Source organism: Rhamphochromis longiceps, linkage group LG7 (assembly GCF_057381845.1).
Source record: "Rhamphochromis longiceps isolate RC_006_pf linkage group LG7, R_longiceps_female_GT1.1, whole genome shotgun sequence".
NCBI classification, from domain to species: Eukaryota; Metazoa; Chordata; class Actinopteri; order Cichliformes; family Cichlidae; genus Rhamphochromis; species Rhamphochromis longiceps.
Genome location: NC_140563.1, coordinates 53,115,812 through 53,128,733, shown reverse-complemented (window position 1 = coordinate 53,128,733; position 12,922 = coordinate 53,115,812). Strand labels below are relative to the sequence as shown.

At 39.6% G+C, this 12,922-nt stretch overlaps 1 protein-coding gene across 2 annotated transcripts in view; it reads right to left on the bottom strand.

Annotated features, from left to right (window-relative positions):
* fibcd1b (fibrinogen C domain containing 1b) overlaps positions 1-12,922 on the bottom strand; it is a 123,336-nt gene that overhangs the window by 72,114 nt on the left and 38,300 nt on the right. For both annotated transcript variants that reach the window (XM_085414279.1, XM_085414280.1), the window contains one exon: positions 1,507-1,666. In XM_085414279.1, the coding sequence (XP_085270405.1) occupies positions 1,507-1,666 (160 nt within the window). The remainder of the gene's footprint in view (positions 1-1,506; positions 1,667-12,922) is intronic.

The window sequence follows — 12,922 nt, the reverse complement described above, 5'->3', positions numbered from 1 at the left end:
AATAGAGTTTGAAAAGGTCAAATGTGTCGATGTATACATTACATATACAGAGACAAAGGTAAAAACAGAATATAAGAAAAAGAAAACCTTACATACACTCAACAAAAATATAAACGCAACACTTTTGTTTTTGCTCCCATTCCCCATGGGATCGACGTAGAGACCTAAAATTCATTCCAGATACACAATACAACCATCCCTCCCAAACAGTGGTCACAAATCAGTCCAAATGTGTGGTAGTGGGCACATCTGCCATATTGAGATAATCCATCCCACCTCACAGGTGTGCCACATCAGGATGCTGATCTGACATCATGAGTAGTGCACAGGTGTACCTCAGACTGCCCACAACAAAAGGCCACCCTGGAATGTGCAGTTTTGTCTCACAGCAAAATGCCACAGATGCCACAAGCAATGAGGGAGCGTGCAATTGGCATTCTGACAGCAGGAATGTCAACCAGATCTGTCGCCCGTGCATTGAATGTTCATTTCTCAACCATAAGCCGTCTCCACAGGCGTTTCAGAGAATATGGCAGCACATCCAACCGGCCTCACAACCGCAGACCTCGTGTAACCACACCAGCCCAGGACCTCCACATCCAGCAGGTTCACCTCCAAGATCGTCTGAGACCAGCCACCCAGACAGCTGCTGGAACAATTGGTTTGCACAACCAAACAATTTCTGCACAAACTGTCAGAAACCGTCTCAGGGACGCTCAACTGCATGCCCGTCGTCCTCATCGGGGTCTTGACCTGACTCCAGCTCGTCGCCGTAACAGACTTGTGTGGGCAAATGCTTACATTCGATGGCGTCTGGCACGTTGGAGAGGTGTGCGCTTCACGGATGAATCATGGTTCACATTGTTCAGGGCAGATGGCAGCTGAGAATGTCCCAGTTCTTGCATGGCCAGCATACTCACCGGACATGTCACCCATTGAGCATGTTCGGGATGTGCTTGACCGTATACGACAGCGTGTACCAGTTCCCACGAATATCCAACAACCTCGCACAGCCATTGAAGTGGAGTGGACCAACATTCCACAGGCCACAATTGACAATCTGATAGACTCCATGCGACGATGTGTTGCACTGCATGAGGCAAATGGTGGTCACACCAGATACTGACCGGTTCTGGGTCCCCAGACCCCCAATAGCGCAAAAAACTGCACATTCCAGGGTGGCCTTTTGTTGTGGGCAGTCTGAGGTACACCTGTGCACTACTCATGATGTCAGATCAGCATCCTGATGTGGCACACCTGTGAGGTGGGATGGATTATTTCAATATGGCAGATGTGCCCACTACCACACATTTGGACTGATTTGTGACCACTGTTTGGGAGGGATGGTTATATTGTGTATCTGGAATGAATTTTAGGTCTCTACGTCCATCCCATGGGGAATGGGAGCAGTAACAAAGGTGTTGCGTTTATATTTTTGTTGAGTGTATAAGAATCCAAGCCCACAGGACAGATACATAAAGTCCAACCATGCTTCATTTCTCTTACCGTTGGAGCAGCCCTTGAAGCGGGCACCTCTGACTGGTGCCCTTTGTAAGTCAGCCTTGACACGTGCCTTCAGACCCACATTCTCCTTCTGCATGGCATTAAGAGCATCACTAACCGAGTTCACTACCTTCACCATGTTGATCTGGCTGTCTGACAGCAGCTGCAACACACAAACAGGGAATGACAGAGAAAAACACTTAAATATATGTTGCGTTACACTCGTAATTACAATGCAAATGCACACAAGCCAGTCGTCTCTATTTACTTTGAACATTTTTAAACTGTCTACTCTGCACATTGCTTCAGACCATTTCCCAAAGCTTTCCGAGGGTTTTTTACTACCTCCTAGACAGCCAGGCTTCTTCTACCTTTTTGAACATGTCATACACATTACTGTTTAGATATGCATAGTAAAACTGAATGTGAGTCTTAAAGTAAAATGTGGTTCTTGAAGTTTTCATAAAAGAAATCTGTTTTGGACCCTCTTAAGGGCTGGAATTTATTCGGTTATAAACAATCAATTGAGCATGACATTAGTTCTGGCAAGCTGCAGAGTTGAGCTCAGCCAGCAATCCCCGCAGATCAGCTGATGTCAGTGCCAGCCAACATTAGCTGATATGGTAAATATAAAATGATTAATGCTATTTAAGCCTCATCAACCTGCATACAGGCAAGCCCCTTTGCAATCCCACTTCCACCTTCATGCTCAGTGTCTTTAATCTATCTTTGCCTCCTGCTTTCCATGTCCATAAATGGAAGGGGAGGAGGTGTGTGCTCTCCCATACTTAATCTTTCTACAAATGCAAATAGAACAGCTGGGGAGTCCCAGAACAGAGCCATACCTCCAAATATGAATTAATGCATATGGAATAGCAATGCTACTTAGACTGTTTCCTGACAGAAATGTATTTACACTCTGGCAGCATAACAAACCCCTCTTCAGAAAAGTGTGCACTGTCAGTGGTTTCTGCACTGGATTCAAATACCATGTGAAAACAATACACGTACTACACATTATCTGGAAGGCAGGAGCTAACCAGGTGCAGAGTCCAAGTGCAGTAACATAATTTATCCTCAAATGAAATAATGCCATTCCCTTTAATCTCCTCATATTTGTCAGTACAACTATAGATACAGCTACATAAGGAAGATTTATGAATTTCATCACTACCAAAGTGGACTGAAGAGTCTACACTGTTCCAAAAAATAGTAATGTCAAATGATTTTACTGTGTATTTTACAGTTGTGTACTGTTTTTCTAGAATATCATTACATTTACATAAGTAGACTGTGATCTGACACGTCAAATGTAAAATAACATAACATCACTGTAAATGTAATAAAACACAATTTACTTGTTTGTTAAATATATTTTGTTGTACATATGCATATTTAGATCGTAAAAATACATCCAGAAATGTCTCCCATCATGCCTTGGGACATGTGCTGCTGTTTAGATGTTCTTGTTCTACTGTTTATGGTTACGTTACTTTTAACTGTTATCTTGAATGTTGTGTTTACGCCGTGGTGCAGAGTCACTGACAGTTGTTGTTTTGTAGAGAGAGTGCTGTACCATGAGTGACTTCTGTTGTGCTGTTGTTGAACCTTGAGGCACATTGTAGCACCGGCAAGTGTTTCAATAAGGAGCTCCCCCTACCAGCTTGGGGTTAAATAACAAGCTCAATCTCTCTCTGTGAGCTACTTTGTTAAGATTTCTCTGCATGCCACAATGTAAAACATTGCACGGACACGCTGTGCTAATTATATATTTTGAAAAAAGAAATGTAGAGGTAGGAATTGCAATTAATATAAATAACATGACGCTAAGCATTGGCCAATGAATGTGAACTAACAACAAGGTTGTGGGTAACGCTGCGACCGTAGGAAAAAACTCTAATATGAAGGCATTTTACTGTGCATTTTACAGTAATGCTCTGTTCTTCTAGAATATCATTAAAGTTACGTAAATAGACTTTAACTTCACATTTTGAATGTAAATTAACGTTAAATCACTGTAATGTAATACAACATAATTGTCATGATTATTAAATGTATCTGTCTGTACATATGCATATTTAGATTGTTAAAATACATTCACAAATGTATCATGATTTCACAAATATCTGTCCGTTATTTGAAAGATTGAACTGTTGAATTCAAATGTAATGCTATGGAAAAGTATATAACATGATCCCTATAAGCTTGTGTTACATCACATAAGTATTATTATCGTTGCTAGTTAGGCCGTTCATGGCTCAAGAGTTGGCAGTTCGCCATGTGATCAGAAGATTGGCGGTTCGCGCCCCGGCTCGGACACTCGCCGTCGTTGTGTCCGTGGTCAAGACTCTTCACCTACCGCCTACTAGTGATAGCCAAAGGGGCCGATGGAGCGATATGGCAACCTCGCCTCTGTCAGTCTGTCCCAGGGCATGCAATCAATTATTATTTAAGCTAACTGTATATTTCTGTACATTTACGTATTATGATTCATATTTCCACATTCAGTGACCTTGTTTATAGGTAATTTCATTGTTTGATCGCGTAAAAATGTTCCTAATTTAATGTCTAAAAGCACTTGGAAAAGGCAGAATCCCATGTCAAATTAGCGCAACAAACTCTATTTTCATTATTGAAAATAACCGTATTTTTATGGAACAGTTATTTTCTGTTATTTTACGGTCGTATTTTGGCGCCCCAGCTGCCGGAATATTACCGTTGTTTTAGGATGTTTTTTTAACAGTGTAGCTTTGAAAGATGCATTTATAATTACCCGCTTCATAAACCCAAACTAAAATGTTATATTCTCTGAACTTTTCCAATGTAAAATCAATGTTACATATGCAGACTTTGAAATTCCTCCTTTGTCTTCTCAAGGATGATCTAGATGTTATGGTTGAATATTTCTAGCAGTCCAATTTCTATAATTGGGATTCGTATGTTAAATGCAAGACTCGATGTATTTTACCACGTTCATGTTGGCTCTTTTCCAGGTTGGACTCAGAATATGTGTTGGTAATGCTTCCCAGCAATCAACTATGCTGTGAAACACAAAGAGCCCTGTGGGAAGGATGCTGATGAATATGTATGCTAGGACTTGCAAAGATCAGTGTAACCTCTCTGATCTGCCACGGCCACATACCTGCAGCCCTTAATGTGCTTTTCATTGCAGAAAGGTTGTTTTCACACATTGCCCTAGTTGGCCAAAGTGTATGCACAGCCAGGACTTAAGCTCCATTTGAGAACACTGCACACTATATTGTGCAGACAGGAGAAATAGTCTGGCTGTTATTTGTACACGGACACAATCCTCATCTCATTCCCTCTCTTTCATCTTACCTGTACCCAAATGCACACATGCACACCCACAAACACACACCGAGACCTGCAGTGTTCAAAGACATGTATAGGGGATTCAGAATCTTCTATCAAACGTATGTCTGTGCAGCTATATTTGGGTCCTAAAACTGCATTAGCTAGAAACCCCAGTGGCCATTCCCTGCCCTCAATAACCATGCAACACACCTCTGAGGCACAGCAACCTAAAATGAAATAATATCACGGTGACACTGGGGGTTTAACTCACGCACAAACACAACACAAAGTTGCAAACAAAAAGACACATTTACATGCATGCCTCCATGTCAGTGCAAAGAGGACGCATGCCTTTTGTTCAATGAAACTTTTTAGACTTTCCGCTGAAGCCACTAAGTCATACTTACTTTGATATAATTCGGAAAGCAGATTTTAAACATCTGATATCTCAGTTTGTCAAGTGCTTTACAATCCCAGTTGACTCTGATTGAATTAGGAGTACATGGGCTGAAGACCTCGGCGTTCCTCTGTCTGAGGACCAATGGTCAAACTTTTTTACCAATATTCAGAAAGGCTCAATAAACGCCAGATATAAATTAATCCAGTTTAAAGTCATTCACAGATCACATTTTTCTAAACTTAAACTTAACCGGATCTATAATTCTGTGTCCCACTTATGTGATACAAGTAATATCGGTGAAGGTTCCCTTGCACATCTATTTTGGCATTGACCTGTCTTGAAAGCTTTTTGGAGCCAAATTCTTACGTGGTTTTCAAACCAATTTAGGAAAAAAGTACCACTTGATGGTACACTGGCTATACTTGGATCATTTGCATCAATCGAATCTTTTTCCTTTTCACAAAAACAGATAATTACAATGGGCATGCTGGTGGCAAAGAAACGTATGCTTTTACAGTGGCGGTCTTCTTCGGCCCCGTGTTTTAAAAGGTGGCTTAATGAGACGGTGTCTGTGGCCAGGGTGGAACAGATAAGTGATAGAAAGGGGAAACTGGCGAGTTTTTGTATGATTTGGCAGCCATTTCTAGAATTCTTAAAAATGAACTGCTCATAATTCATGCCTCACACCCCGCGTGAATTTTCTTATTTTATTTTATTTTACTCTTTATTTAGTTAATATTGCTATATTTTTTCCTCCTCTTTTTTCTTCCTTTTTCCATGCTTATAAGTTCACAAATGCTAAATGTAGTAATTGTCCTAAGTTGAATCTGTATAAGCATGCTGTGTTTAATTTAAAAGCAAAAAAAAAAAGAAGAAGACGCATGCCTTCCATACAGGTATCACTTACTCTACACCTAGACTAGATACAAGAAAGACAGTTTGATGTGTACAACTGCAAGTGCAGGGACAGGTCCGTACTTACTTCGACAATGATGCAGCTTGTAATTTTGCCTCTGTTCACCACTAGAGTGGATTTGAAATCAAATGTCAAGATGTAATCGACGTGCAGACTTTCAGCTTTAATTTAAGGGCTTTAACAAGTATACCAGACCTCAATTTTAAAGGGGCTGAAAAGCAATTGGTGAATTTACTGACAAGGAGATTCATAGCAAAGTAAGGTCTGTCCCTCATGATCCTATGCCAAATTAAACAGACTAGTACATGCCCATGCTACAGTACTGCTGGGCCTGTTTGCACTGTTGGCTGTAAAATTGATATGATGTGACCCTTTTTATATTTTATAAAGTGTTGAAAAATTCGTGATTTTAGCCGGCTGCTAAGCAGTTGCTAGGCAGCATGATGGTGTCATAATACCTGATGTAGACAAAACCTTCAGAGGTCTAAGATGAACCTGTGTGGCAAGTTTGGTTGGTCAGCTATTGATTGTCTAGAAGGAGTGTGTGGACAGACAAAGACTTTATATATTAAGAGCTAGAATTAATTTAAAGATTTGAACTTGATTTGGTGACTGGTGACAGGTACTATCAATACGAGGTCCAAAGAGACCACAGGGAGGGAAGTTAGGCCATTATTAGGGTGAAAAATTCAGAGAGACAGCTAAATAGCCAAATTCTTAATAAGGCTTGAGAGATTGTTATTTCAGGGTCACAGAATTGTTTCTTTGGTTAAGAATAACCCTTTTATGATATTGAGTCAAGTCAAAAAGGTCGGCTTGGACATGGCCAGAATATGTTTAAAAGAGTGTGTGTAGTCTTTGGATGAATAAAACTTGTATCAGAATGATGGGAAGCAGAACCTATAGGGATGGAAAGAGATCTAATGATGTGAAGCATACCATATCATCTGTCAAACATGGTGTGAAGGCAATCTTCTAGCATGCAAATGTATGGTTGCCAATTGAACCTGTGACTAGAATATATTTATGATGAAACTGCTTCTAGAAATAGCAGGATAAAGTCAAAGGTGTACTGGGCAATGCTCAGTCAAATGCTGCAAAACTGATCAGGCAGTGCTTCACAATACAAATGGTTAATGACCCAAAGCATATTGCAAAAGCAACCCCATTGTGTGGTCAGAAAAATTCATTTTTAAAAATGAGAAAGGTAGGGAAATTATCAAAGATTTGAGTTACCCTGTAAATGTTGTTTTTGTGCACATTTAACATTATTACTGGTGTTGTCTTTAAAAGTTAATTGTGTTTGTTTGTACGTACCAAAAACAGAGGATTGTCTGTGGTCTTAATGCTAAGCCTTGACTGACACATCAATTAGGATCATGAAGTAATTACCTCTCATTAGGCAGCCTTTGCACAGTCTTACAAAATCAGTTACACCACAGCACTCAACACATGGAGCCTTGTTTCATGAGTCAAGGTTAAAGTCAAATTGTTAGTAAGTGTTCCTATTTAGAGCTTAACACAATTCAGACGATAATGTGCAGTGCACTCGCACTCAAAATCAGCTTCTTTGCTTCTCACCATCGATAAAATCCACTCTCATCTGATGCTTTGTTTCTTAAAACTGCAAACTTAAATGCTGACCTGCTGAAACTTTGTGGCAAAACACAATAAAGAGTCCGTTCTCATCCCTGGGGTGCCGAGTCACAGAACAGAGAGGCACAGCAAGGCTAGAAAGGGCAATTACAAAATGTCATTTAGTCACCATCTGCATAATATGACATCTTCACTTCACAAAGTCACCCTCTTCTCCTTTTGCAAATTAGAAATAATTTAAACTCTCAGCCATATCTGTCTATTCCGAACCTCAGATATAATTTCAAACAGGTCTAAAATGCAAAAGGAAAACATTAAGATTTTGTTTTGCGCTCAAGCGGCGTAATCAGTGACAGTTCATTTGCAGACAACCGGGGTAGTATACAAATGGTTCCACAAAGTATTTCCAATGAAAAAGGAAACACCTGTAACTTACTGTAACACATCTTACTACATATCTTTAGTTAACAGGCCTGTGAGTTTACGGTGTGAGAAAGTACTTGTCCCCTTTCCTGTTTTTTTTTTTGCATCTTTGTCACACTTACATATTTCAGATCATTAAACAACTTTCAATATTAGACAAAGATAACCCATGTAAACACAAAAATGCAGTTTTAAAATAATCATTTTATCTTTTAAGGGGGAAAAAGTTACATATACTTTTCACAGATATGCCAACATCTTATGTGAAAGCAATTCAGCAGTGCTTAAATTGACCATCAACAAGGGCTTGACGTAATTCGTTGTATTAAAGTGTTTCATAAATGTTAGGCCGACCTCTTCCTATCCTGTATCCATTTAATTAAACAGTCAGCGATTCTAGATATATGAGGCCTCTGAAGCAAAGAAACGATGAATAAAAGATTACCCTGATGATTGAGAGAGCCTTCATACATAAACAGGATGTTTTCATATCAAATATGAGTAATATCTGATAAGGATTTTGATTTTTTCTATATGTAGCTTGCTGTTGGGGTGGAGTGCAAAGAGCCCAGCTATGCCATTAAATCACTGTTAATGAAATAAAGACGTGCAATGGCTCTTCAACATTTCTCTGCTATACTTGTCCTAAGTCTCACTTGCGAAATAGGCCCACACATGCATAAATAAGTACTGCATTTCATTTCTGTCTCAGAGTTGTTTTCCACAGTACTAGAAATTCATGATGTCTTGTGTTTTGTTACAAAATATTAGATTTAACAAAAACAGTCATCAGTTCTAATTTTAATCCACTGAATTAAATGATCCCATTCATGTTAGAGGCAAATGACCTATTGTTACTGACTGTATTTTGGATATTTTTAAAAGCTTAATATGGTATATTAACAAATTTCCCACGTGTGGGACTAATAAAGGTTATCTTAGCATTTGTATTGTTTCAATTATTTCTTAAAACATACATTTTCCTTATTCCTTTTAAACTGTTAATTGCAATTGATTTTTTTATGATGTCATCAATACCTACTGTTAATAGAGCATAGTCACACAGACCAAGAAACTGGTTGGTAACTGTAATCTATTAAATTAATATAAACCCAGTCACACAGGCTTAGAGACCAGTCAGCGACCCCCTGGAAACCAACTTTTCCTAGGAAAATGTGCATTCCCCAACCGGTTAACAAGTGGTGGGAACCAGTTGCTTGCTGTAGTGCTGTAGCTCAGTGAAACTGGACACAAAGATGCATATGCACACCTACTTGCTAAGCAGTTGTGAAACTATAAAGAGTGTTATGCAGGAAATGAAGGCCATTTTGCCTTCAAAGTAAAAGTTGCTCCTTTATGAAACATGTTGGCTTCAGGAGGAAAAGAAAAATGTTTATTATAAAAGAAAACAGTTTGTATTTCCAGTTTAAGTTATGTTTTTTTTTTTTTCAAATTTCACTACAGCTCAGTTGTTAGTTAACGCATATTCATGAGAAGTTAAGTGTCATCTATGCAATTTGTGAGAGACCGAATCACAAGGAGGATTTTAGTGTGGCGCCTTCTTTGTAGCTGATTTGATCCAACGACAGCTGGCAGCCTTCCACAATCAATAAACAACCAATTACTAGTCTTAGTTTTACTGATTGTGACTGAGGCTTTAGCTTTTCAAGCTCTTTAAATCTTATTTCTGGCAGAAAATATTAAACTCCTCAGCTATTTGCAGTACTTGCATCAACTTTAATGAACATCTTGAGCAATACGGTTTTCTATTGCTGAGTTTTGCTTGTCAACAACATTAAAATTCCACAGGCACATAATTCAGTTTAAACTGTGACCTGTGGTTCAAGGATATCAGCAAGTCATACTCTTCCTTGTTGCTTTTTCCTCATTGAGTTTTTGCAGTCATATATTGTGCCAAACATTATATTTAGGCTCATTTTGTGGGCGCTGGAGTTCTGTTAATGGGCCATAGCCTTCAGTTTTTACGGTTACTTTGTACATCATAGCTTATGCACAGGGCTGCCACTGCTGGTCAGATCTAAAAATAAAATACATTAAAAATGTTTAATGTAATTCATACCGCTGCTGACAGGTTCTAACTTAATACAAAAAAAAGATTAATGGAGACAACCCCTAACGGTAAGAACACTTCACAGGAAATAAAGATCTACACTGCAGTAGTGTGAGGGTGTTGCACTGGAGTGCTTTGGGACTTGGGTAATTTACAATAAGAACTAAAAAGTTAGCTTGACTTTTGGTCCCTGCGGTAACCAGAAGTGTAATCTTCAGTTACAGCGTACAACTATGTTATATAAATGACAGAAGGCAAAATCAGTGAGTTGGCGCTTGAGAAAAGGGTGCAAGAATATTAAGCACTATAGTTATATTTTTTAGTACGTAAAGCTTAAACCTACAGATAAGTAATTTGGTGTGACACCTTTATGTGTATGTGTAATAAAGACCTAAATAGAAATGTAACCTTTCTGACAGTATTCATTCTGGCTTGTTATAACATCATAGCATTGAGGCTGGTGAGGCCACACCAATGAAAGTAATAAATCACATGTGTCTGAATGAAGCTGTAGCTAGAAGTTATAGGCATCACCTCACTGCATATGTGAATTTCAGCAATGAAGCAAACTGGAGTCCACCAGGGTTCTGTTCATGGCCCTTAAATATTTTCCAAATGAATACTCACTGCCGTACTCTGAACAAGTAAGCAACTGGGTTGTCAAAGAAAAATCACCTCTCAGATACTAATGGACGACCAGTTTAGATACTAATTTATGATAGTCTTCTCTTCCTCCAGCTAACGGACAACTTCACATAGCACCACCGTGGGCAGTGAGGCGCACAGCCCCTCCCCTCACTGGCAGCTGAAGTAGCTGAGGCTCATAACACTGAGTTACTCTTCATGAGGAATTCTGAGAGGTCAGTAAAGCTCCCATTCCAACAACACTGAAGTATTAAATAGTTATCATTAACGTTAACCTGGCTGACGGACACGTTAATTTTACTCATTTCACCATTCGCAACTGCCTGACAGTAACATTAGCTGTCTTTTATCATTAAGGTAGCTGCCAAAGGCTACAGCTCAGTAATAAAACAATAATGTTAACATTGGAGCCTTGGCAGCTAACATTATCATTCCTGCCTGTCTGTAACATTAATAGAGAGTGTTAATTTAACAGGGTACCATGATTATTTGTGCCTAAAAACAACAGAAACAGTGGCACTCTATCCTAACAACTGTATTTGATCAGCAGCAAAAATATGATGCTAAATGGGAATGGGTACTGAAATCTGATATTAAACAGGCTCCAGGGCAAAACGATTTAAGTATCAGTAAGCTCCAATGTTATCTGTATTATTTTCAATACTGGAAAAAATTAAGAAAATAGATTTACTATTGGTACATAAAAGTTATCTTTCACATTTTATCTGACCTCCTCTGTTACTGATTAAGCCATTAATCCAAGGCATTTCCCCTGTTCCCTATCCTGAGGACAGTTGTCTCTTTATCTCTCTCAGAGCCTGCATGTGAGGGGCGAGGGGAGCTCTGTCTCGCACATACCACACAGATCCTGGTCTTTGTGCAGATGGAGGAGAGAATGAAATGCTCAAAAGTGCGGTTGCACTTTGCTAGAGTCGATGCCGACAGTGTTGTCACAAATGCAACAGATCTTTTGCTTGTAAAGGTGGGAACATGAGAAATCTGTCAAAACATTCAGCAAAAGTGTTCAGAGGCAGAACTGCAGAGTTTTCGACTGCCTAGCTTGTAGTTCATCTGCTCTTGCTCCAGATGTGTTATGCTAGCAGCCTGTTATGCACGCACATCTAAATAATCAGTTATCTAAAATGTGAACATGGGCTAATGAACAAAGTGTTATGGATATGTGCATTCATTATCAGGTGGTCAAAACGTCATTGCTCACAATTCTAAATCTTAAATTCCCAATTAAAGTTTTTAGATTAGAGTAACACTACAGCACAGTAAACGCTGTCAAATTTAGCTACGTTTTTCAAATTAAGGAAAGAAAATTGAACTAACGAGAAGTACCGCCTGTGTTCTGCTGGTGCTGAAACCTGACCATGAGCTGGATGTATTGCCTCATTGCTATATCCCTATATTTCACGAGCCTTTCCCATCACAGTGATTTATTTGGATGCAAATACGGGGGCTTTGGCGTACCTTTCTATTTGAGGCTGCAAGCACTTACTGTGAAAAATGAATGTCAGTTTTTCAATGATCGAAAAAGATTGGTCCTAAACCCGCTGCAATCACATTTCCCTGTACATCAGGTGATGTGGAAGGGCCTCTCCCTATGTAGCTGGGTGAAACTGTTCTTCAGGGGGCTTGCAGTGCACACAGAGCCATTACTAACACTGGCACAGTCAGCTCTGTGTCATCGTATAAATCAGACGTCTTGGCCACAGGTGGCCCATAGATCACATAGTCACACCACAGTGTCAGGCAGAAACAGCGGATGTGCGCACCACATGCCTTGCTTCCAAAGAGGAAATCAATCACTTGGACTGTCTAAGCTGCTAGTACCACCTCCACTTAGCCTCAGTACCCACTGCACGATGCCACCCACACCAGAAATTAACAGGAGCAAAGGCAATGGACCGTTTTACGTTCTCTTTGTGTGCTCAATCAGCACCCATGTTTTCTTAGCCAACAGGTCCAGAGCAGACTCATCTAGGGAGTTTCTGGGTGATTTTTATACAATGTTGATCTGTGAGCTTTAAAGGTCTGGCTTAACAAA